Raw genomic sequence first — 21,439 nt, forward strand, 5'->3', positions numbered from 1 at the left:
CCTACCTCCCCAGAACAAAATGGGTGACACCCCCTCCTTAAAAATCACCCCACCCACCCCACCCTCCTCTCCCATAAATTATGAACGGTCCCTAATGTTACTTTTTACATGTAACTGACGTAAGGCAAAATATCAGGAGTTATAGTATGACCAGAAATTATTGAGAATTTTAGGAATATGTTTAATTGGATTTCTAGTATAAACAATCTTGACCAGCTATCAAGTGCTTGGTTTCATTCAAGAGAGACAAATCTGTTAATCCTTTTTTATTAGTTTGTGAAGAGTTATCCCCCCTTGTTTACTTGCTAGCAGACGACATTTTCAGTGATCCTCAGTATGGATGATTTAGAGAAGAGGAAGTTGATGTTAGAGTATTATAACAAGGATATCAGATCAGCTAAAGTGAGTTCAAGTAGAACAGGCATCCCTTTGTCCACTGTTTATCGTGTTTTGAAAAATATTGCAAATGGAGATGGCATTGAGCACCAGGCCTACCTTTAGAATACAGCACCACAAACTTTAAAAATACGTCATAATACCCTTTTACGTAATGTAATGTGATTTTGTTCGAAAGCACGTTCTCGAAACAATGCCTTATGACGCCTGCATGGCAACACGGTTGTCTGGCTCAGCGAGTGCGTATAAGCTCCGCTCACTGGTGTTTCATCTCTACGAGCTATGTCATTGCATAAGCCCAACGATGTTGAGAGTTTCCAGTAGTTGTATACCGGCGGATGCGCAATATTTTGCAAGCACCAGTTTGAAATATTTTTCTTTTTTCACTAATACGCTCATATTTATTTGTATTACGGGCTGCTGAGGTGTTATGTTTTGTGTATTTTGTATTTTTTAATTTTTTAAATTTACATATATATATTTGTCATTCAGTAATTTGCACCATTACATAGAAAAGTGTTTTATTAGTATTTTATTTTTCGAAGCGGTAATAATGCATTACACTAGACACGTCAGTCGTGTTTGCGCCGGTTCGGTCAATGCATTCTATTTATTAGGATTAATTCAAGGGATTGGGGTTAGGGTTAGGGCTAGGGCTAGGGCTAGGGCTAGGGCTAGGGCTAGGGCTAGGACTAGGACTAGGACTAGGGTTAGGGTTTAGGGTTTAGGGTTAGGGTTGGGGTTGGGGACCTAATGCAATATATAGTAGGTACATGTCCGGTGGTTCGGTCAATGCATTCTATTTATTAGGATTATTTCAAGGGGTTAGGGTTAGGGTTAGGGCTGAGGGTTTAGGGTTTAGGGTTAGGGTTAGGGTTAGGGACCTAATCCAATATAGCAGGTACATGACCGGTGTAATACGTGAGTACCATTTGTTGTTTTTCCTTTTTGCATTTTAATACTTTTTTTCACACAAAAACGGGAAACCAAAAACGTCGAAAGTACATTATGAAATGGGTTAATGTAGAAATTTTGGGCTAATGGAAATTGGTCTGGAATTTGCACTCAAGCCTCTTTCACACGCAACATAAATTTTGTAAAGTAATGATTCGAAGGCTAACTCACCCTCGTGCCGTCACTACACATGCTCATGTCTCCCTCGTTCCTTAGTGCGATCCACATTATCCTTACAGTGTTCCCTACATCACTTTTCTGTCACAAAATCACCGATTTATATAAAAGCGCGTCATTCATGCATGCACCGTGAAATCTACGTCTGACGCCTGACGTCAACAACCCTTTTCAGTTTGAGGCATATCGGCTCATTCCACGCCACACGTTAATTTGTAGATTACGGAATGGGACGAGTGTGCCAAATGGCATCGGATCCATTCGGCAATTGTCCGGAGAATAAAATCACGAGACACCAAGTCTACCCGTAGCATTCGTAATTGTCCGTGACCTATTCGACTCTTTCCGTTCATTTCCGTGACGTCACAGGAATGACTCGATAAATTTGCACATTGTGCAACAGTGTGGACGTAGCTCAGTCGGTTAGCTGTCGAGCTAACAATCCGAAGGTCGCGGGTTCGCGTCCGACGGGTTCTCACAAACTGGTTGCTTGTCTTAACGACACGTGACCTACGGCAGAGATCGGCCTCACGAGAAGTTGTGGTGCTGTATTCTAAAGGTGCTCCCTAAATCCAATAGAAAATGTCCGGGGACTTATGAAGGAAAGTGTCAATAAGAAACATCTGACAAACATTGCTCAAATGAAAGAAGAGGTGGTCCGATATTGGGACAGCATGGACCACGACTTTCTAACTTCTTTGATAAGTAGTATGCCCCGCCGCATTGAACTGACTGACTGAGTTTGGTTTTATGCTGCTTTTAGCAATATTCCAGCAACAGCAACATCACGGCGGAGAACACCAGAAATGGGCTTCACACATTGTACCCTTGTGGGGATTCGAACCCGGGTCTTTGGCGTGACGAGCCAAAGCTTTAACCACTAGGCTACCCCTACAGAAACATCCCTGTAAGCATACATCTGAATCAGTGTGATCCCCTGAAGGTTATCTACTTGAATGAGAAGGTATCAGGATTTCTGCTTTGAGCACTGTTTCAGTTACATCATCTAGTGTGGGTTAGAATTGATCTTCAGTAACCTATGCTTGTCATAAAAGGCCAAGGGTGGGATTGGGTGGTCAGGCTCACTAATTTGGTTGACACGTCATTGTATCCCAGTTGCGTAGATCGATGCTCATGCTGTTGATCACCGGATTGTCTGGTCCAGACTGGAATATTGCGGAGTGCTGTGTGAAACTGAACTCACTCACTCATCTAGTGTGGGAGAAAACACTCAACTTTCCACAAAAACTATCTTCATACAGCATAAGTAGTGTTTACGCCAGGTTAGTGCAAACCCTTGAACAGGTGAGGTGATGTGAAATTGGGTTTATCATCGTGCTTGAGAATATTTAGCTCATATGATGACGTGCATGCGTGTGTATGTGTGGCTGCTTGTACTAGCCCAGACTGAAGCTGGTTTTATAGTGCTAGCCCACTGAGATACCAAGCCACAGTGAAGCATGAATACCCCACTCAGACACATTATACTGACTCCGAGCCGACCAGTCTTTGTTGTACCCATTAATGCCGAGCGCCAGACAGGGACCAACAAGTACCATATTTTAACGTCTTTTGGTATGACGCGGCCGGGGATCGAACCGCGACCTTCCCCTCCCCGGGCGGACGCTCTAACCTCTAGTGACTGTAGCTTGGCAGACATTTCTCATTACGTTCTTTCTCAAGATGGAGATCTTGGTTTGTTGTTTTTAACATGGCAGCATACAGCAGAACAGGAAACAGCAACTTGATCCCCTGTGGAGACAATGGTTTGTTGTTTGCAACATGACCTCGCACAACAAAACAGGAAACAGCAACTTGAGCATTATTCTTTATTTGACTTTACTGGCTGAAATATTGATAAATTTCCGGATGATTCCATCACATACAAAATACCAGTTGAGATGCATGCACTGTGACCAGGTGTACGACCGAATCTTAGCAACACAAACTGATTGTACACATGCACGTAACAGCCGGGTAGGTGGGTTGTGGGCGGGCTCGGAGGGCCGCGAGTTGTACGAGTTTCGACTGGCCACACCCATAGATTTCAGCTCTATCTACAGCTTCAGCTCAGGGGAGATAATCAGGTATCTACATTATGCAATTGTACAGAGTTACGCAGTTGTGGAGTAAAAAGAGGTTTTTAACCCCTTGTCGAGTATACTTCCTCTGAAAGGTGTTTACAAATCTTGACAGTCTTAATGATTCATGAGGTTCTGAGATCTGATTTGGAATGATAGTTTTAATATTTTGTAGCATAGTGAAATTTAATTTCACTTGAAAGGATCACAAATATCAGCCGCTGGGTGATTACGAGCACTTATATCACAATGTTAGTGGCAAGAAGGTGCAAGGGCTGCTTGGTGGAACTGGTCAACTTTCAGAGGAAGTATTATAACATAACAACATCCAGCATACAACTGAATAGACAATGGAATTCCATTTCTTTCAAATGTATCTGTTCTTTGGTTTTGAAACTAAAAACAGGAGCCTAAGTTTGTGACAACTACAGAAACTGAGGAGGAGGAATAAGCTTGAACCTCGAGACGAGGACTTAATTGGTAGCAAAATACGGAATAATTTTGGCATGCTGTGTTGCACTTGATGTGCTTGAAAAAGGTGTTGCAAATCAGAACTAAAGACTGTTGGAAATTTTGCATAAGTTAATCACAGATGATTGGCTTTCTTGACGTTTCAAAAATTGCGTATAGGAAAGTTGATATTGGGGTTCAAACTTACTCAAAAGTTTGTAAGTGCGCAAGATAAAGATATTTAATTACACAGGATAGTACTTGATCACAAATAGATACATGCTTCAAAATCCATGGCATTTCTACATATCTAGCACAAGAAAGTTTAACAGGAAGAGTGCTCTCCCTTAGAGAAGTCCAACACGAGATTGAATGATCATTTCTACAGGGTGGGGTACAAAGCCTGAAGTATGAATGTTTGGCCCCTAAGAATTCAGTAGAAGAAGGTCCATTGCACAATTTGAACACCTCCAAAATAAAGGTAATACACAAGGTCGAATATTAACAATACAGGGTTTAAATAGTGATTACCATTCAGCTTTGTGTCACATGACAGAAGAACACAAACACAAACATAATGCTCTCTGGGAGATTCTACAATGATGGTCCATATTAAATCTAACTACCATGATGTAATAATGATCTTCCTTGATATTTTGCTCAACAATTTGCATTATAAACATCAACGGTTGTAATTTGAGTACATGCTCTACACTATCGATTGATTTGAGCTCAAAATTGTACATCTTCTGTTGACTGGGGTTACGATTTCAACATGGGTAGCATTCAGCTCAGATTTTTCTCAGAAGTCAACACAGATTAAATCATAACTTGTCACACAAAATGTAACCCAGTAATTTTAAAATTAACAATCAACGTTAGTAATAAATAACATCAAATTTGAAAAATTTGAATTTGAACGATCATGATCGAAATGTAACCCAATATGAGTGAGACATTGATTAATACATACACCTTGTAAGTAGCATACCTTGCACGTCAGTCTGATGATCTTGTGACATGGCTGGCCCTTAAGTAGGGAGACTGGTCTTACAGAACCCAACCTTGGTCTATCAAGGCAAAAGGTGTGAGAGAATACAGCACAACCTTGAGACAATGTGGAGCAAATGAATGCTACATGACTTGTTAGGTAATCATTCATACTTTTAACACTGATCCGATGACACAAGTCACATTTTTTTTTTATAAAACGGACTCACTTTTTGTTGTTGTAAAAATGTCACCATGACAACTGTACGAGGCCTACTGATCATACCACTGAAAATGTCTGGCTATAACGTGGACACCGATAATGGAAATGTAATGAACTGAGTGATGTACGATACACTGACAATGTACAATATGTAGCAAATTGAAAAAACATAATGCAACATGAAAATAGGACACATGGATGACAATAATGATACAGTCTATTGTACAATTGAAAATGGCTACAGTGTCCTCATGAAATCTCGCTCGTGCCAATTTCATCCACTGTCTCACAGCTTTCCCATAGTTCAATGTCCATGATTGACACTTACATACATTCTCTCATTAGACGAGGTTCACCTCTCTGTCAGTGAATATGTCTAATCATGTCAGTATTCACTTGTTCTATCCATCAACTAAAGAGAAGACGACTATATATATTGCTCAGTCCAGTTGAAATATTGGCTAGTACGACAACACAAGCACGGAGCGCCACCGGATCACGCCAAAATACATGGATCTTTTGAAATGGCTGCTCCCTCTTCAACAAGCAGCAAGCGATGTAGGATGGAGGGTGTCACATGATCACAAACAGTCGTTGATACAGTATGATCCAATGCAAGACTTGCTCTAGCGGCGGCGGAAGCAAGTATGGCGACCAAATATGGAAGCAGCTTGGTCCGATGATCTGCTGCACCCTCTGATGCTAACATCGCACTTTCAACCACTTGACAGCTTGATGAATCAAATCCATGTATTGTCACATACAAATCCCTGGTGATAAAATCTCATGAATAAACTCTCTGAACAAGAGTACACAAGCCACAGTCAAGATGAATGTTCGAGAGCAGTCAGATTCAAGACATGTAACCATATAAAATGTCCTGTGTCACATTTCTGAGCTTGACTCTCTCCAAACTTGACTTCCACAACGTCCTTCTATCACCAAGGTACCGAGGGCTGCATAGCTTGAAACACGCTGTCCCCGGTCTGTCAGTTTGCATAGTGGTCGAAAGATCCCAAATACTCCAACGCTGCTCGATAGTTGAACTGGTATTGATCCTGAAACATCAAAATTGTAAATAATAACATGGAGAGAAAACGGAACAAAATACAATGCTACTGAATGTTTACTTGGTCGGCCTTAAATTTATCACTTCCATATATTCCAAGGTGCCTTGAAAACATGAGTGATAATATGTTATGATGCAGTCTTAAAAGCCATAAGATATGTACCTGTGAAATACTGTAACAGCACTGGGCAACCAGTGTTTGATAGTAGTGATTTGGACCTTTGAGATCCAGGGAACAGATTCACAAAGCTCTCGTAAGCCTAAGATCTCGTAACTTTCCTCGTAGCATTCCTACCTCCTATTCTGCAACATTGACTTACAATAGTCGTAGCGCTACGAGAGCTTTGTGAAACGGGGCCCAGATCACAAACTTTACCCACCCATAGTTTTTACTGGCTGTTATAAGACTGACTGACTGAGTTTGGTTTTACGCCGCTTTTAGCAATATTCCAGCAACATCACGGGAGGGGACACCAGAAATGGGCTTCAAACATTGTGCCCATGTGGGGATTCGAACCCGGGTTTTCGGAGTGACGAGCCAATGCTTTAACCATTAGGCTACCCCACCGCCCAGGCTGTTATAAGAAACACTGGGTATTGGTGACCTGCACTACATCAGAGACCCCAGGGACTACACAGGTTTAAAGTCTAGATTACAGAGCATATGTTACACGTAGAAAGTGTCCAATTTCATTTGCGAGCCTGTGGTGATGAAGCATGAACTATTGATGATTTACACCTGGGAAACAGTACTCGCTAGGGCTGGGACGGGTACCCTGGATAGCCGGGACGCGTGGGTAATGAGTTGGACCCGGGTACCACTCTCAATATCCGGACCCGTTATGATCATGTGACTAATACATTAAACAATGTAACGTGTTATTCTTTCATGATTAATAGGTTGTATTATCTTTGAAGATTTAGACATAATTTACGGTCACCTCTTTTGAATACAATACATGGTTAAGATAATGAAAACCTCAAAATTTTAGCCTCTGAGCCGAAGAATATATTGCCATTCCTTGCAAATTTTGACGTCAGGAATTAACATAACGTGTATCCGGGTTAGGTAGGGTAATAGTGGGTGTTGTACCTGGGTAGAAAATTTGGAACCACCCCAGCCCTAGTACTCGCATGTCTTACCTCTGTCTGAACCATTGCTGGTCTCTGTGTCCTCAACATCTTTACAGTCTGGAACATGTCCACTACGCCCTCGTAACGCATCCTCTCCAGCACAATACTAAGGGTGATGAACACGCCAGTCCGTCCAACACCAGCACTGCAACAACCAGACACATGCGAACAGCTTGGTAAACTACAATGTTGTATTTGTTTGTTGTATAACGTTGCACAAGGCAATATTCCAGACATATAGACAGTAGTCTGAACATAATCATGTCTGGACCAGGCAATCCAGTTACTGATACCATCATACAACATTTGAGTGAGCGAGTGAGTGAGTAAGATGGTTTTATGTTGCTTTAAGCAATATTCCAGCAATATCATGGTGGGGATAGATCATTTGAATAAATATTTGTTATAGCAGATTGTCTCAGTTTCATTTAGAAGGACAGGCTTATGAAATAGATCCTTGACAGTTATCGCTTGAAATCATCAAGAACAGGTCCAACCAGACCAAAGATCATCATCAAAGCAAACATGGGATTGGAACCCACTATCAGCACATCCTGAAGATTTTCTTGAAGAGGGAATATTATACAAACCTGCAGTGAACAGTGATAGGTCCTTCCTGTCCAAACTGTTCCTTTGTCTTGTGGACCTGTCCAATGAAATCAATGAATCCCTCTCCAGATTTTGGCACTCCTTGCTCTGGCCAGTCTGTGAACTGGAACTGACGTATTGTCCGAGATTGGCCATCCTGGAAACAAAATAGTTGAAATTGTTTGAAAAACATATGGCTGATAAAGTAATAATGGGTTAGATACATATCTCATAACCATTGCTCAAAGAAAAGGAAGTATTTTCAACACATAGAACAACAGAGTGACATACCCTAGCGTCTGTGACCTTGAACTCTCTGAGAATGTACTGTGGCATGTTGTACTCGGTCATAGGATCGACCACGAAATACTGATAACGGGCTGACCTCTCACTTGGCCAGTATTGGTGACATTTTTCCTGCAAAAAACAACAAAGCAACTTTAATGAAAACTGATACTGAAATGACACTCATTAATAATATTCTTGATGAACATATCAGAGTGAGCGAGGGCAGTTTTAGTGGAAAGTGTGCGGAAGTGAATTGAACAGAAGTCGTGATTTTTCAGACAGTCCTGAATCCTGATTTTCCATCTCTAAACAAATATAAGCTACAGGGTATGAAATTTCTCCTAAAATAAGGAGAACAATTTATATATGCATGGAAAGGACACTTACTATGATATACTATGATTACTTTACTAACAATACCCTATTGTTTCGGTACCATATCTACCACAGCTGTCTGACACTGCAGCCTTGTGTAAAAGTCAACATACCCTGCCCATCTCTCGAAGTTTGGTCAACATGACGATGATGGTCGAGTTGTGCTCCCACAACATTCTCCAGAAGTCTTCTGTTGTCTCCGCCAGTGGACCTTGGGTGGCGATGTATGCCTTCTTGTAGCGGTATCCCTGCAAATCAGACAATACGCACGTCAAATTCTGCACATAACCAGTATCAAAGTTGTAAATGCATTCTGGATGCATTATTAATGAAAGAATTTTGTGGAATTTTGTATGATTTCGTGATGTAAGAAACAATATGCAATTTACACTGGCGGATGAAGGGGCCACACAAACATTACCATTCTCAGTGTCAAACTTTGATCTTTGGAACAAGAGGCAAACTGAACAAGACTGAATTATGCAATGTTTGTGTAAATCTAATGAAGAATCTTACGTCTATAAAGCTTGCATTGATGTAATCTGAACCATCCACTCCCCGGATCGGCTGCAGACACACTCGAGTAGACTCATCTGAAATAGGGATATGGACCATTAAGGTAAAATTTGAGTGAGTGAGTTGAGTTTTACGCCGCACTTAGCAATATTCCAGCTATATGGCGGCGGTCTCTAAATAATCAAGTCTGGACCAGACAATCCAGTGATCAACAGCATGACCATCGATCTGCGCAATTGGGAACCGATGACATGTGTCAACCAAGTCAGCGAGCCTGACCACCCGATCCCGTTAGTCGCCTCTTACGACAAGCATAGTCGCCTTTTGTGGCAAGCCTGGGTTGCTGAAGTCCTATTCTACCCCGGATCTTCACGGGTCGTAAAAATTTGAACTAAAACACTCCTTCACCTCTTTAAAACTGTAGCGCATATGTGTTATTCACCATATTGAAAAATTATCGACATCTATTTAACTCTGTATTGTGTACAGCCCATGGCATAGAGGTACAATGACACTTGATCAACTAGGCCTCCATTCCATCCTTTCTGTCATGTCTTACCACTGGCACAGGCGGCCTTGGGAGCAACTCTGGCACAACAAAGGGCAGTGATAACTATAATCAAGGTACCAGTATGTGATACGGCATAACATCCTTAACTGTTTATTGTATCAGTTTATGTTGACGTAAGAATGAGATCATTTTTAACTGTTTTCAGGAACTCTGTGTAAATCAGGTTCTATTAAGTAACAAACACATGAAACATACTTACAAGGCAGTATATTGACAAGTCTATTTTTGAATTTGTTGACTGGAAGATTTGCGCTAACAAATCTATTTGGACTGGCCTTCACATTGGCTAATCTCTGCAAAATAGAAAATTGTATTATTAATCGTATTGGCAGAATTAGGTTTAAAACATTGAATCGTATTTCCTGTAATAAGCTCCTCAGACAATTGACAAAAGTTTTGGGTATAGGTGGGGATGAATATGGGGTGGTGCTTATAATACCCATCCAGACTGAATGACAGACTGACTGACTGAGTTTGGATTTACGCCACTTTTAGCAATATTCCAGCAACATCACGGCAGGGGACACCAGAAATGGGCTTCACGCATTGTACCCATGTGGGGATTCGAACCCGGGTCTTCGGCATGACGAGCCAACACTTTAACAACTAGGCTACCCCACCGCCCCCACACTGAATGTGTTGTCAGAGACTATGTGGTAGTCAGTCAAAGCTCACACATTAACTGCAAAATACAGTTTAAATGTTAGATACAAGGCAATTACATTCCCCGTCTACTTTGGTGTTTTCAATAATCTGCAATATACACAAGAAAATAGGACAGTCATGAAACTGTTGGTCTTAGTAGTGTGTGCTTGTAAAGATTACATGCCATACTGTACTAGATGTGGAGCTTATTCAGGCAAATACTGTAATCATTCCAACAAAATAGTAATAGTTAATATTGCAGTATATATAAATGACAAGGTTCATGTTTGTCATGTGAAATTTTTTCCCAGTGCCTGAATCTTATAAAATATCTCAAATAACAGAAAGCTGGTGGCTGTACCTTGAATTCCAGTTCCATGCCTGTGACAGTCTCGCCTGGCTCAGGGGCTGTGAGTTTCTGTATATGTGCTGTGAGGTTCCGAGCGGGCACCTCAGTGTTGCCGCACTGTACCGCCTCCAGCAGAGAGTCGTGGATGAAGATATATTGGTCCTCGGTTTGTACCATGTAGTTTCGTTGAGCACGGAGGCAGGTTACATGCCCGTATATATCAACAGTCTTTTCATGCTTAATCCTCTCCAGCATGGCGTCTATCACTATGAAAGCTCCTGTCCGGCCCACACCAGCACTGAAACAAGCAATATTGACTTCATTTGGTACCTTTGTTATACATACATATTTAAGTGTTACAGACATGAATAACCTCTGCATCTTAAAATTAATGCTTTACAATGATGATTGGCTGTTTATATCAGAGGAAGATTTCATATTCAATGTTCTTCTTTGGCCAAATTTGTTTAATTTTTCAATTATCTCCCTTTGACCTGTCAGTGACAATGACCTCGACAAACAAGCAGTAACCAAGCTGTTGCTGTAGACCAAGTGGCTTTAAAACATTGCATTGCATGGAGGGTTACCTCCCTTTGGGCTTTACTCCCTCGTAACTATAGTCTTCACGCTTCAAAGTAAGCTTGAAACTCAATCATATTCACACAAAATAACGACAAAGACATTAAAGGGTTTCTACTGTAATACATTTACCAGTATTAACAAAAAATATACATTATATTTGAAAGGATATTTACGCAGTGACACAAGGTCTCACGGAAATGAGAGCCAAGAGAGACCTCTAATTTTGCTATTGGAACAAAAAACACAAGGTGTAGCACCGAGAATTTCTCCAAAATGTTTTGACAATCCAAATATGATAGGCAGCAACATTATTTAAAGGGTTTCAAAGCCACACTTAAATTCAAGCGTTTCCAAACAGCTGTTGAACTTCAAGTGTTTTTCAAGCCCTGTACAAACTGTGATCTCTAGGTATGTTTCCTCAACCAACTGCCAACCTACCTGCAGTGTACCACCATGGGCCCAGCGTCGGCTGGGTTGCTGGATTTGACTCTGCGCATGAACATGAGAAGTGGTGTTGGGTGGTCTGGCACTCCATGATCTGGCCAGGCAGTGAACTGGAACTGTCGAACTTCACGCTTCTCGGGGCAGCCATACTGTCAACATCAGCAAACATATTACTGAACTGTGTCAACTGTGATGTACAATTCTGGGTTTGTTTTCAATACCCATGGAATAATAGAGCTAAAAGATAGTGGCGGTTTGGACCAAACTAACCAATGATAGATATTTTGAGGATTGTGCATGCTGTTGGGGTATGATGGCCCACAATGAGTGTGACTGCACAATCCATGCAATTGCCTCATATGACAAGCACCTGTTGTTGGGGACCTGTTCCAACCCAGAGTCTCCCAAGGGGGTGGCTGAACATATCATATAATGTATTTGGTGAGAAGCTATTCTGTCACAGATGATGAACATCCATCTATACAAGCATTATCCTGATGACATTACTTACCCTGGCAATTTGGAATGTTCTCACGGTGTATGTAGCGAGTTCCGTCACGTCAACCAGATGAATATGCATTATGCCGTAAGTCTCAGCTCCACGAGAGGGCCAGTACTGGTCACATTTTATCTGCGAAAATAAAATAAAAAATCACAAGAGATTGAAAATTTGATAAAAGGACAAAAAAATGCACTAATTTTATATATTTTAAATGGGCTAAAAAAACATTATTATGAATCAGTAAACAACAAGAAAATTCAGCAATTCAAAGCACCAACAAGATACAATTCAAGACAAGATGAGTGAATTTGTCCACATGAGTATGTAGATGGATTAAATAGAGATTATTACACGAGTGTCATACGACTTATACAAAACGAGTGTGAAAATTTTGGCACAAGTTCCATATAAGTCGTGTGGCACACTTTCAAGTGTAATAATTTCTTTATTATCCATTTTATTCATATGCATTTGTGCAGTAAAACATGGTAAGCAAGTGTGCCTGCCCATTTCATTGACGTCACGTTCAATTGTTTAATAACGTCACAGACACAGAAATAATGGTTGCTGGGCAAAAGTAATATGTGCACATATGATATTTATGACACTGGTTATGTTTCACCATATGGATAATAAGAAACATTACAGAATACAAAAATACTCTCACCTTATCATAACAAACAAGTTACTGAAGCTGGATTTATTTTCTTCTATCTGATTCCGTGTTCAATAATATTTTTGTTGTTGTTCCACACGATTTACTACACAAAGGAATATTCCTGCTTAATAATTGTAGTCTGTTAATAATCTAGACCAGACAATCCTGTGATTGATATCATGAGCATTGAACCATGCAGCTGAGATATGATGATCTACCTATGTAGTAACCTACTCCTGTCACTTCTAATGACTAAGCATGTTGCGTGAAGACCAATTCTCAGCCACATCTTCATGGCATGGCGATATGAGACAAGTTTGATTTGTTTATTTGGGTGACACGGCGATCTTGAACTTACCCGTGATCTTTCTTCAAGCTTGGTCATCATGACTATCGTGGTGGAACGCTGTTCCCACACCATGCGCCAGAAGTCTCCAAACGTTTCCGGCAGGGGACCCTGAAACAGTCAGCATAAAAATTTCTTGAACTTTTCTTTATACAAGATTTATGGCAATCTGCCAAGACGTAGAAAGCTACTATATTCCAGGCATATAACATGACAAGCAATGGAACCCACACATTGTTGAGAATTAGGGGTGAAACAGGTATACTGCGGTATCGGTATTTTGCCTTTGGTATAAAGTAGTGCAATAAAACAAATTGGTATTTTCGGTTTTCGTACCATCATTTTATTAACCTTTTTAAACCTTTTCTAAAATGTCTAGAAATCAAATCATGTTGTCAAATTCTATGCGTTTTCTTTTCTTTTCTGCACATTATGATCATATCTCATATATGGAACCGAAATGGACCGAACCGAAGGCCTTGTACCGCAATACGTACCGTACCGTGGTAAAAGTGTACCGTTTCACCCCTATTGAGATTAGTCTTTTACTGATGTGATATGCAGACATACGACTATCATGGCACTAAGACCCCTTTGTAAGAACAGGGCCCTGGGAACTTATTTATGCCCTGAATCCATATAGGTATTCCTGATAAACACCCCTGGGAACTTTTCTACCCTGTTGAAAGTTGATACAATGCGAGACTGAATCCAACCAACCTGTGTGGCAATGTATGCGTTCTGCTTGCGGTATCCATCCATGTAGTTAGCATTGATGTAGTCGCTGCCAGGGACCCCATCGATGGGTTGCAGAATAACACGGGAGTGGTCATATGCAATGACGTTGGCGTAGCGGTTCTTGGGTTTGTTGACCTCCAAGTTGGAGTTGTCCCATGTGAACTGTTGTCCTGGCTCTATACTCTCATATTCCTGAGAGAACTTCAAGTTATCGTTGGCTTTCAAGTTTTCAATGTGGTCTCCAAGTCTCTCAATCGGTATGGGCGGGTGACTAATCATCGCTGAAAGAGACCAACAGAAGCGTTAGGGAGTTAGTGAGACAATCAGATTGGTTGGCTGGTTGGTGTTTAACACCGCAGTAGTCCAGATATATGGCGGCGGTCTGTTTATAATCGAGTCTTGGTCAGACAATCCAGTGATCATCAGCATGAGCATCGATTTACGCAAGTGGGATACAATGAGATGTGTCAGCGAGCCTGACCAATTCTAACTCGTATCTTCATGTGTGAGACAATGAGGGAACGAGGTTCAAACATCATACACCAATATGCAGACAGGTATATCTAAACTAGCCAGCTCAACTTCGAACAGTTTTCAAATTTGATCACCTTTCCATTTTTCTATGTTGGTGGAATACATGCACTAAATGTTTAAAAAGATCTCTCCCTCATTGTAAAAATACCAACAGAGATGCTGGATAAGAAGGATAAATTGAATTGAATTGATAAGAAGGAGACCTGTTAACTTGATTGCTACAAAGCATAGTTTCCCATGACTGTCCTGATATAATCCAAATTCAGCCAAGAAAAATCCTTCATTACTACTTGACCAATATCTGTAGACTTCAATAGATTTATTCTCTTGGATCTGGGAGAGAGACTAAAGTGAGTGAGTGAGTTTAGTTTTAGTGCCACTTTTAACAGATTTGGAGTCAAATATTAAGTATGTCACCATGGTGTTGTAGGTCCACTTTCATGGAACCTACGAAGTCGGGGCTGGTGATGACGAAAACTACAAACAATCAGGGTGAAGCAGGAGTCAGACCCACTAAGGGACACAACACTGCACAATGCATTGTGGCGTGTTAAACTACTGGGTCTCTTGTACCTTTGGGTGAAATTAATGAGCACTGTTAAACCGGGATTCAAACCCAGACTTTTAGGTTAATGGATGAAACATACTGCAATGTGAGGCTATAAACAGTAAGTACTGACCAGGGGTTTGGTAGTGCTGTCGTCGCATTTCCACAGGATCCACCAGGTAAGGAGGTATGTCTACCATTACCTTAGACTCGGGTTCGAGGATGGCCCCTTTGGAATTGGACTTTTTGCTGCAAAGACAAACATACACAATATTAGTTCAACATAATGAAATCTTGCTTACATAGTATGTTCCCTGTAAGAAAGAAATCAAAGTTTCCATGACATCAATACAGCCTGGTTACACGTCGTAATGACCCAATACACAATCAAAACAAGAGCAACACTGTAACGTGGTATAAATGTTTATACCACACACTTGAGTGATATTGTAATGAAATTTACCAATGCACCAACTGTCATATTTGTATGTATAAATCATCACATACTGTACAGTATACGGTATCTAGCTTGATATTAAAAAACTGACAATCTATCCAATTATAAAGAACAAGCAGAGATAGATCTATTACCTTGCATTAAAAGTCGTTCCAAATTCCATAAACTTTTGAGAGTAAGTATGTCAAAATTTAACCCACATTACAGGTTTCATTGTATATTACAATGTTGTAGCATACAGAATGCTTTCAGAAATGGACAATACAGACCAAAACATGACCGATCAATCCACTTACCGGAACATTAAAAAAGCAATGACGGCACAGACAAGAATAAGGAATACGCCTCCCCCGCAGGCGGGCGCAACGATCAATAACAATCTATTAGTCTCGTCATGTTCCGTAACATTGTCCTGGGATGGTTTAAGGCTGTTCGCTTCCTTTGGGTTTGGTTTCCGTATGATGGTTGGCTCATCGACACCCGTGGAAAGACTCAGAATCTCAGAGTATTCACTTGATGTGTACAAGCGCTGGAAAGGGAGACAAGTATGTATAAGAAGACAACAGTCACTTGTAAATTGTGGAGTTCCAGTATCAACCAGAAAATAGAATCTTTACATTTTTGTATCATGGAAGCTTAAGTTTAAGTTTCTGGGCAGATTTTTCACCGAGATCGCTTGAGTGATTTCACAACAACTTAATATCTATCATTACCTTGTTTGGAAAAGAGCATTTCATAGACACAGATGTTGAGACGAAGGTTTTAAGTGTAGTTATCTCCCCTTACCTAAGCATCATATAACTGAACACATGTTAAAAAAGAGGCTTTTGATTGTTCAACCACGAACAAGAAATTTTAGCATGGTTATCTAAAAAACTGTTATTGTTCAATTCATACAGCAAGAGTATCTCATCTGGTGAGAAGTGTTGTGACTTCAGTGGCAGACAAGGCCAACTTACCGGATCAACAGAGTAGGCTCGCAAGAAAACCTTGTAGTGGTCATCTTCGTCAAGTCTACGGTTGAAGAACGCACCGTATTCCTGCCCATTGCCAAGGTCAAACTCTGGCGGCAGATTCCGTGAGTCGAATCGTGCTGCTATATAAGGATACGAGGCGGGGTTTTCCACACTCTCAGTCTCCTTGGACAGCTGAAACATCAACATCTAAGATGTTAATTACCAGTTATCAACATCAACATCAGATGTGTACTCTACATCAAACTTGTTCGTCAATCATCAACAAACTTGTTGTTTAACATCGGTCCCTCTTTTAACACTAATCTTACTATAAACACAATAGTGTTGTTTGTTGTTTAACGCCGCACTCAGCAATATTCATGCTGGTGGTCTGTAAATAATCGAGTCTGGACCAGACACTCCTGTGATCAACAGTATGAGCATTGATCTACACAATTGGGATATGACAACATGTGTCAACCAAGTCAGCCAGCCTGACCACCAGATCCCGTTAGTTGCCTCGACGACAAGTATGGGTTGCGAAGACCAATTCTAACCCGGACCTTCACGGGTCAATAAACGCAACAGTAGATCTTTAGGTGTTGTAAATCGATGTATAGTATCCCGATACAATACAGTACTGTATATAGTTACACCACTACACCTCTCGCAACCCTTCAGGTGCACTCAAACACTGAGGTGAGCCAGCTTGTAATGTCATCCTCTCCTCACCATGACATGTCAACTTCAATTACAAAATGAGACAAGGATTTCCTTTGTTCATAACTCATCTATCGTTTCTTTCAACTTCAGGTAACTTTAAAACAAAGGAAGAAAAAGGCAATGAAATTCTATTTTAAAACTGTTTGAACTTGAAAAAAGTCAGTTCATCAAACCTCACCATTTCTAGCGTAAAATCCTGAGGGAGTTTGTGTATGTTGTGCTCCTGTCTCTGAGGCACAACTATGAGATGATAGTAACTGATCGGTCCATTCCTCTCTGATGCTCGAGACAAGCGGAGAGTTATCTTCCCATGGGAAACCTTGACTACTTCTGGCCTGTGCACACTAGGGGGGAGCTGCAATAAGGGTTGTTAAACCGTTCATTTGTGTTTCACACATGAGATTGTTAAATGTAGAAGTGTTAGTACATGTTATGAAATTAATCATTGTAATGAAATTAATAATAATAATATTTATTATGATGATAATTATAAGTATAACAATAATGATAATAATGTGGAAATAATCTTTAATTTAATCATCATAATTTAATTCTCAATGTCTTATCATTATTCAATACTCGTTTTGTTATATGTTTTGGATCATTGACAGATTTGGTATGCATCATTTTATGACAAAATACAAACAAGCTAGCAGACAGGTCTTTTATTATTCATTGACAATCTTTCAAACACAATAACTTCTCACGAAACAACACACTCATTATTTATTCATGTACAATTGATGACAATACACGATGACCACGATCTCCTGTCCATGTACAATTGCAATACTAAACAAATGGAGTCCCTCCACTGTACAGCATAGATGGCACTAAGCATCCATTATTCATCATAATTACCACCCCACTATGACCTGTGTTGAAGGGGATGTTACTTCATGTTGGTGGGGCATAATAAACTTAAATACCAGAAACAGCTCACATTTGCTGCTTACAGTCAGAAGAACCCTCCTATCATAGATCATAAATGTAAATATTTTCAAGAACAAGATTAGTGGGAAATCAAACAAAGTTTTGAATGTCAGTAATTAGAGACAGAACACTCATTACATTGATTATGGTATATATGCTCATGTATGTTTATTTTTCACAGAAATTATCAACATCAACACACAAACCATGATACATCGTGAAAACAATTACAATCAATTGATCATTTCACCAGTTTGAATTCTTTGAAGCCATGTTCAATAAAAAACCAATTGTCAAAAGCTGGGACTTGGCTTGAAGAAGAATTTCCTGATTGTTAATGTTATTCATGCATGCGACATTCAGGTAAATTTCGGAACTACCAAACAGAAACAAGCCCTGGCGCCTACCTTCAATGAGAGTCTCCACGATAATGTGCTGGTCAGCTCCGGCGTTTCCGTCCTGGAAGATGGCACTGATGTTGAAATCAAACTTCATCTTGGGTTGAAGGTTTGGCAGTGACCAGGTGGTCATCTGGCCTGGGATTCGAACCTCCTCCCGTGCCTGGTAGATCTGTTTGATCACCCCGTTCTCCCAGTAGTTCTTCACGCCCTCATACCTCAGCTGAAGGGGAGACAGAACAGCAGTATGGTCAAAATGATACAATAAATGGTTTTAGCAAGCTATAATAAGTGGAGGGTATTTTTAGTTTTCATGATATGCTTTTTCTGGGTTTTAATGATTATCGTGTTGAAAATGTCACATCATCAAGTGTACATAAATTGATAATCGACAGAGGCACATTACAGCGACAAATAATGTGAACACCACTGAAACTATTTCCATGGTTTGTAAAAAGAGAATCCAATAAAAGAACAATTTAAAAAGTAATAACAAAATTCATTAACAATATATCTTAGAATAAAACACCTTTCTTCGAATGTCAGTGTATTATTTAAATATGATTTCAGCAAGTTACTGGTTACATGATTCATCCTACCTGGTATGAGTTGACGTTCGGCTTGACTGGTTTATCCCAGGACAACTTCACCATGTGCGGAGTACGCAGAGTGACACGGAAGTTCTGTACCACGTCCTGGCGGACTGAAACATATAATGGCCGTCAGCAGGATTCTAGATGGAGAGAGTGACTGATGTGCTGCACTCAGCAATATTTCAGAATTGTCATGGTGGCCTTCAAATAAGAAATCAGTGACAGAAATCATGAATCATTTTATCCCTTGCAGCTAACTCATAGGACCACCAAAGGCACTTGGTTCCACTTCTATTCCTTCTTTTACATTTCAACCTTTTTTTCAACATAAATCCTTTTTATTTGGGTTCATCCACACTAAAGCTTCTTAAAAAAACACTGGGATTTGAACCCGGTTTTCCGTGTACAAAGCAGCAGCACTAACCACTGTGCTACTGTACACAATATGAATGGTCTTTTCAATGTATAAGACACTGTAGTGAATCCAGAGTATATAGAATGATAGCATGAACCACTGTGCTAATGAAGACAACACAAATGTGTCTTTCATAATCCACCAAATGAAGAACTGAATCCATGAATTTTGAATACAGATTGACCCCACTAAAACAGATGTGCCACTCTCTGGTCCCAACTCATTCATTTCAAACACTTGAAAAACTCACATGGTGGTATGAAGTCCGTAGTGACCATTTCGGACAGGTTTCCATAGCGATCATCAACAGAACGGGCTTGAACCCTGACCGCGTACACGGTGTGAGTTTCAAGCCCGGTAATCTCAGCCACAGTGTAGGGCCCTGTTTCCAGGGTCTGCCACACCGCCATGTCGGGGGTCGCAAACATGTTGTAGTAGATCTTGTAGCCCGCCACAGGGAAGTCAGGTTCGTCCCAGGTCACCTCGATGATCGAGCTGGATGTACGACGGATCTTGACATTCTTTGGTGCAGGTGGCACTGAATCAAAAGAAATAATAAATATATTGTAAAATAAAAAATATGATATTGTGTAAAATGTATAAGCAGACAATGAGGTAAAGGTACGGTATGATAAAAATATCCTTTAGATAATCACATCATAAATATTAGTAAACAATAACATATTAATAAAATCACTGATTTGAAAAGGGATTTAGATTTCATTTATAACTGACTATGTAGATCTCTCATATAAAACATTATAACTGAAAAGTATGTAATTAACAATTCAAAAAAGAGTGAAGAAAAAGAGCAAGAAAGAAGGAAAACAAAAAGACACCTGTTGTCGGTTTCTTTCTTTACCTTGAGCATCATTTGACAAAATACAAACAAGTGTTCAACTTGTACTACTTTATTACGAAAGCAAGAGGCTATGGACAGCTTTATGCTGGATTGTCAGTAGTGACAACTTCCCTTTAGTCATTTCACTGGTTGGTAAAAATTCATGAAAGATCGTAATGATGTGACCTAAATGAGATATCCACAGATCTTTGTTTAGAGACAGCAAAAACTAAGTTCCTGTCATTTTGAGACTGCATGCCAGACAATGTTGGCATACAAAGTTGAACTTTTGTGATTCTTCAAGTCTATGCTGTGAAAGGACTTAGTTTTTGTCTTATTTATTTACTTCAATACATGAATCAATCATTTACTTTTTTAATACATTTTATGCAATATTATACGAACAAGATGTTTCAGATCACATTTCAGAAAGGTCTGGCAGCTGGATCACACCAGTACCAGCCATTATGTCAACATGTAGCATGGACACACAAGAATATGAAATCCATAAGTCATCCTTGTTTTCATATGTGTAACTACACATTTAGTCATGAAAATTGCTGCTACAGATGGTTGATGTAAAAGTCAGAACCAAGAAGTTCATGCCCCTAAAGCACTGTAGCTCACCTAAACCTTACTTGGACTATAATATCAGATCAGTTGCCACACGACTGAGATAATCAATGAGTATACATTACACACTGATACAAATTATCCTGAGCAGACGGCCAAACTAAGATGTAGTTTAATTTAGTAACTGCTTAATGCAGTCTGTAAATAATCAAGTCTCTTGCCCAAGGATTCATATTATTTGAGTATAATGACACCCCAAAATCCATAAACCGATTCTGAATACCCATTCATTTTGTTGCCAAATGTTGCATAGGTTGCTGGAGATGTATTTTAACCCATGATCCCAAGTGGTCACAACATTACATGTCTAACAAAGGATTCTACCACTATGGA

General features: G+C 40.0%; 1 protein-coding gene across 1 annotated transcript in view; it reads right to left on the bottom strand.

Annotated features, from left to right (window-relative positions):
• Nucleotides 1–3,342: 3,342 nt before the first annotated feature.
• LOC124275257 (tyrosine-protein phosphatase Lar-like) overlaps nucleotides 3,343–21,439 on the bottom strand; it is a 168,005-nt gene continuing 149,908 nt past the window's right edge. Inside the window, exons 17-36 of the mRNA XM_046710737.1 lie at nucleotides 19,883–20,170; nucleotides 19,224–19,327; nucleotides 18,634–18,847; nucleotides 18,155–18,168; nucleotides 17,472–17,648; nucleotides 16,574–16,762; nucleotides 15,911–16,143; nucleotides 15,291–15,406; nucleotides 14,059–14,357; nucleotides 13,351–13,449; nucleotides 12,344–12,463; nucleotides 11,827–11,981; nucleotides 10,819–11,104; nucleotides 10,012–10,105; nucleotides 9,242–9,318; nucleotides 8,839–8,973; nucleotides 8,354–8,479; nucleotides 8,065–8,219; nucleotides 7,484–7,619; nucleotides 3,343–6,329 (exon numbers count right to left, since the gene is read on the bottom strand). Coding sequence (XP_046566693.1) covers nucleotides 6,261–6,329; nucleotides 7,484–7,619; nucleotides 8,065–8,219; nucleotides 8,354–8,479; nucleotides 8,839–8,973; nucleotides 9,242–9,318; nucleotides 10,012–10,105; nucleotides 10,819–11,104; nucleotides 11,827–11,981; nucleotides 12,344–12,463; nucleotides 13,351–13,449; nucleotides 14,059–14,357; nucleotides 15,291–15,406; nucleotides 15,911–16,143; nucleotides 16,574–16,762; nucleotides 17,472–17,648; nucleotides 18,155–18,168; nucleotides 18,634–18,847; nucleotides 19,224–19,327; nucleotides 19,883–20,170 — 3,086 coding nt within the window. The 3' untranslated portion in view covers nucleotides 3,343–6,260. The remainder of the gene's footprint in view (nucleotides 6,330–7,483; nucleotides 7,620–8,064; nucleotides 8,220–8,353; nucleotides 8,480–8,838; nucleotides 8,974–9,241; nucleotides 9,319–10,011; nucleotides 10,106–10,818; nucleotides 11,105–11,826; nucleotides 11,982–12,343; nucleotides 12,464–13,350; nucleotides 13,450–14,058; nucleotides 14,358–15,290; nucleotides 15,407–15,910; nucleotides 16,144–16,573; nucleotides 16,763–17,471; nucleotides 17,649–18,154; nucleotides 18,169–18,633; nucleotides 18,848–19,223; nucleotides 19,328–19,882; nucleotides 20,171–21,439) is intronic.

This window comes from Haliotis rubra, unplaced genomic scaffold, assembly GCF_003918875.1.
Source record: "Haliotis rubra isolate DU_JTF1 unplaced genomic scaffold, ASM391887v1 Scf2, whole genome shotgun sequence".
NCBI lineage: Eukaryota > Metazoa > Mollusca > Gastropoda > Lepetellida > Haliotidae > Haliotis > Haliotis rubra.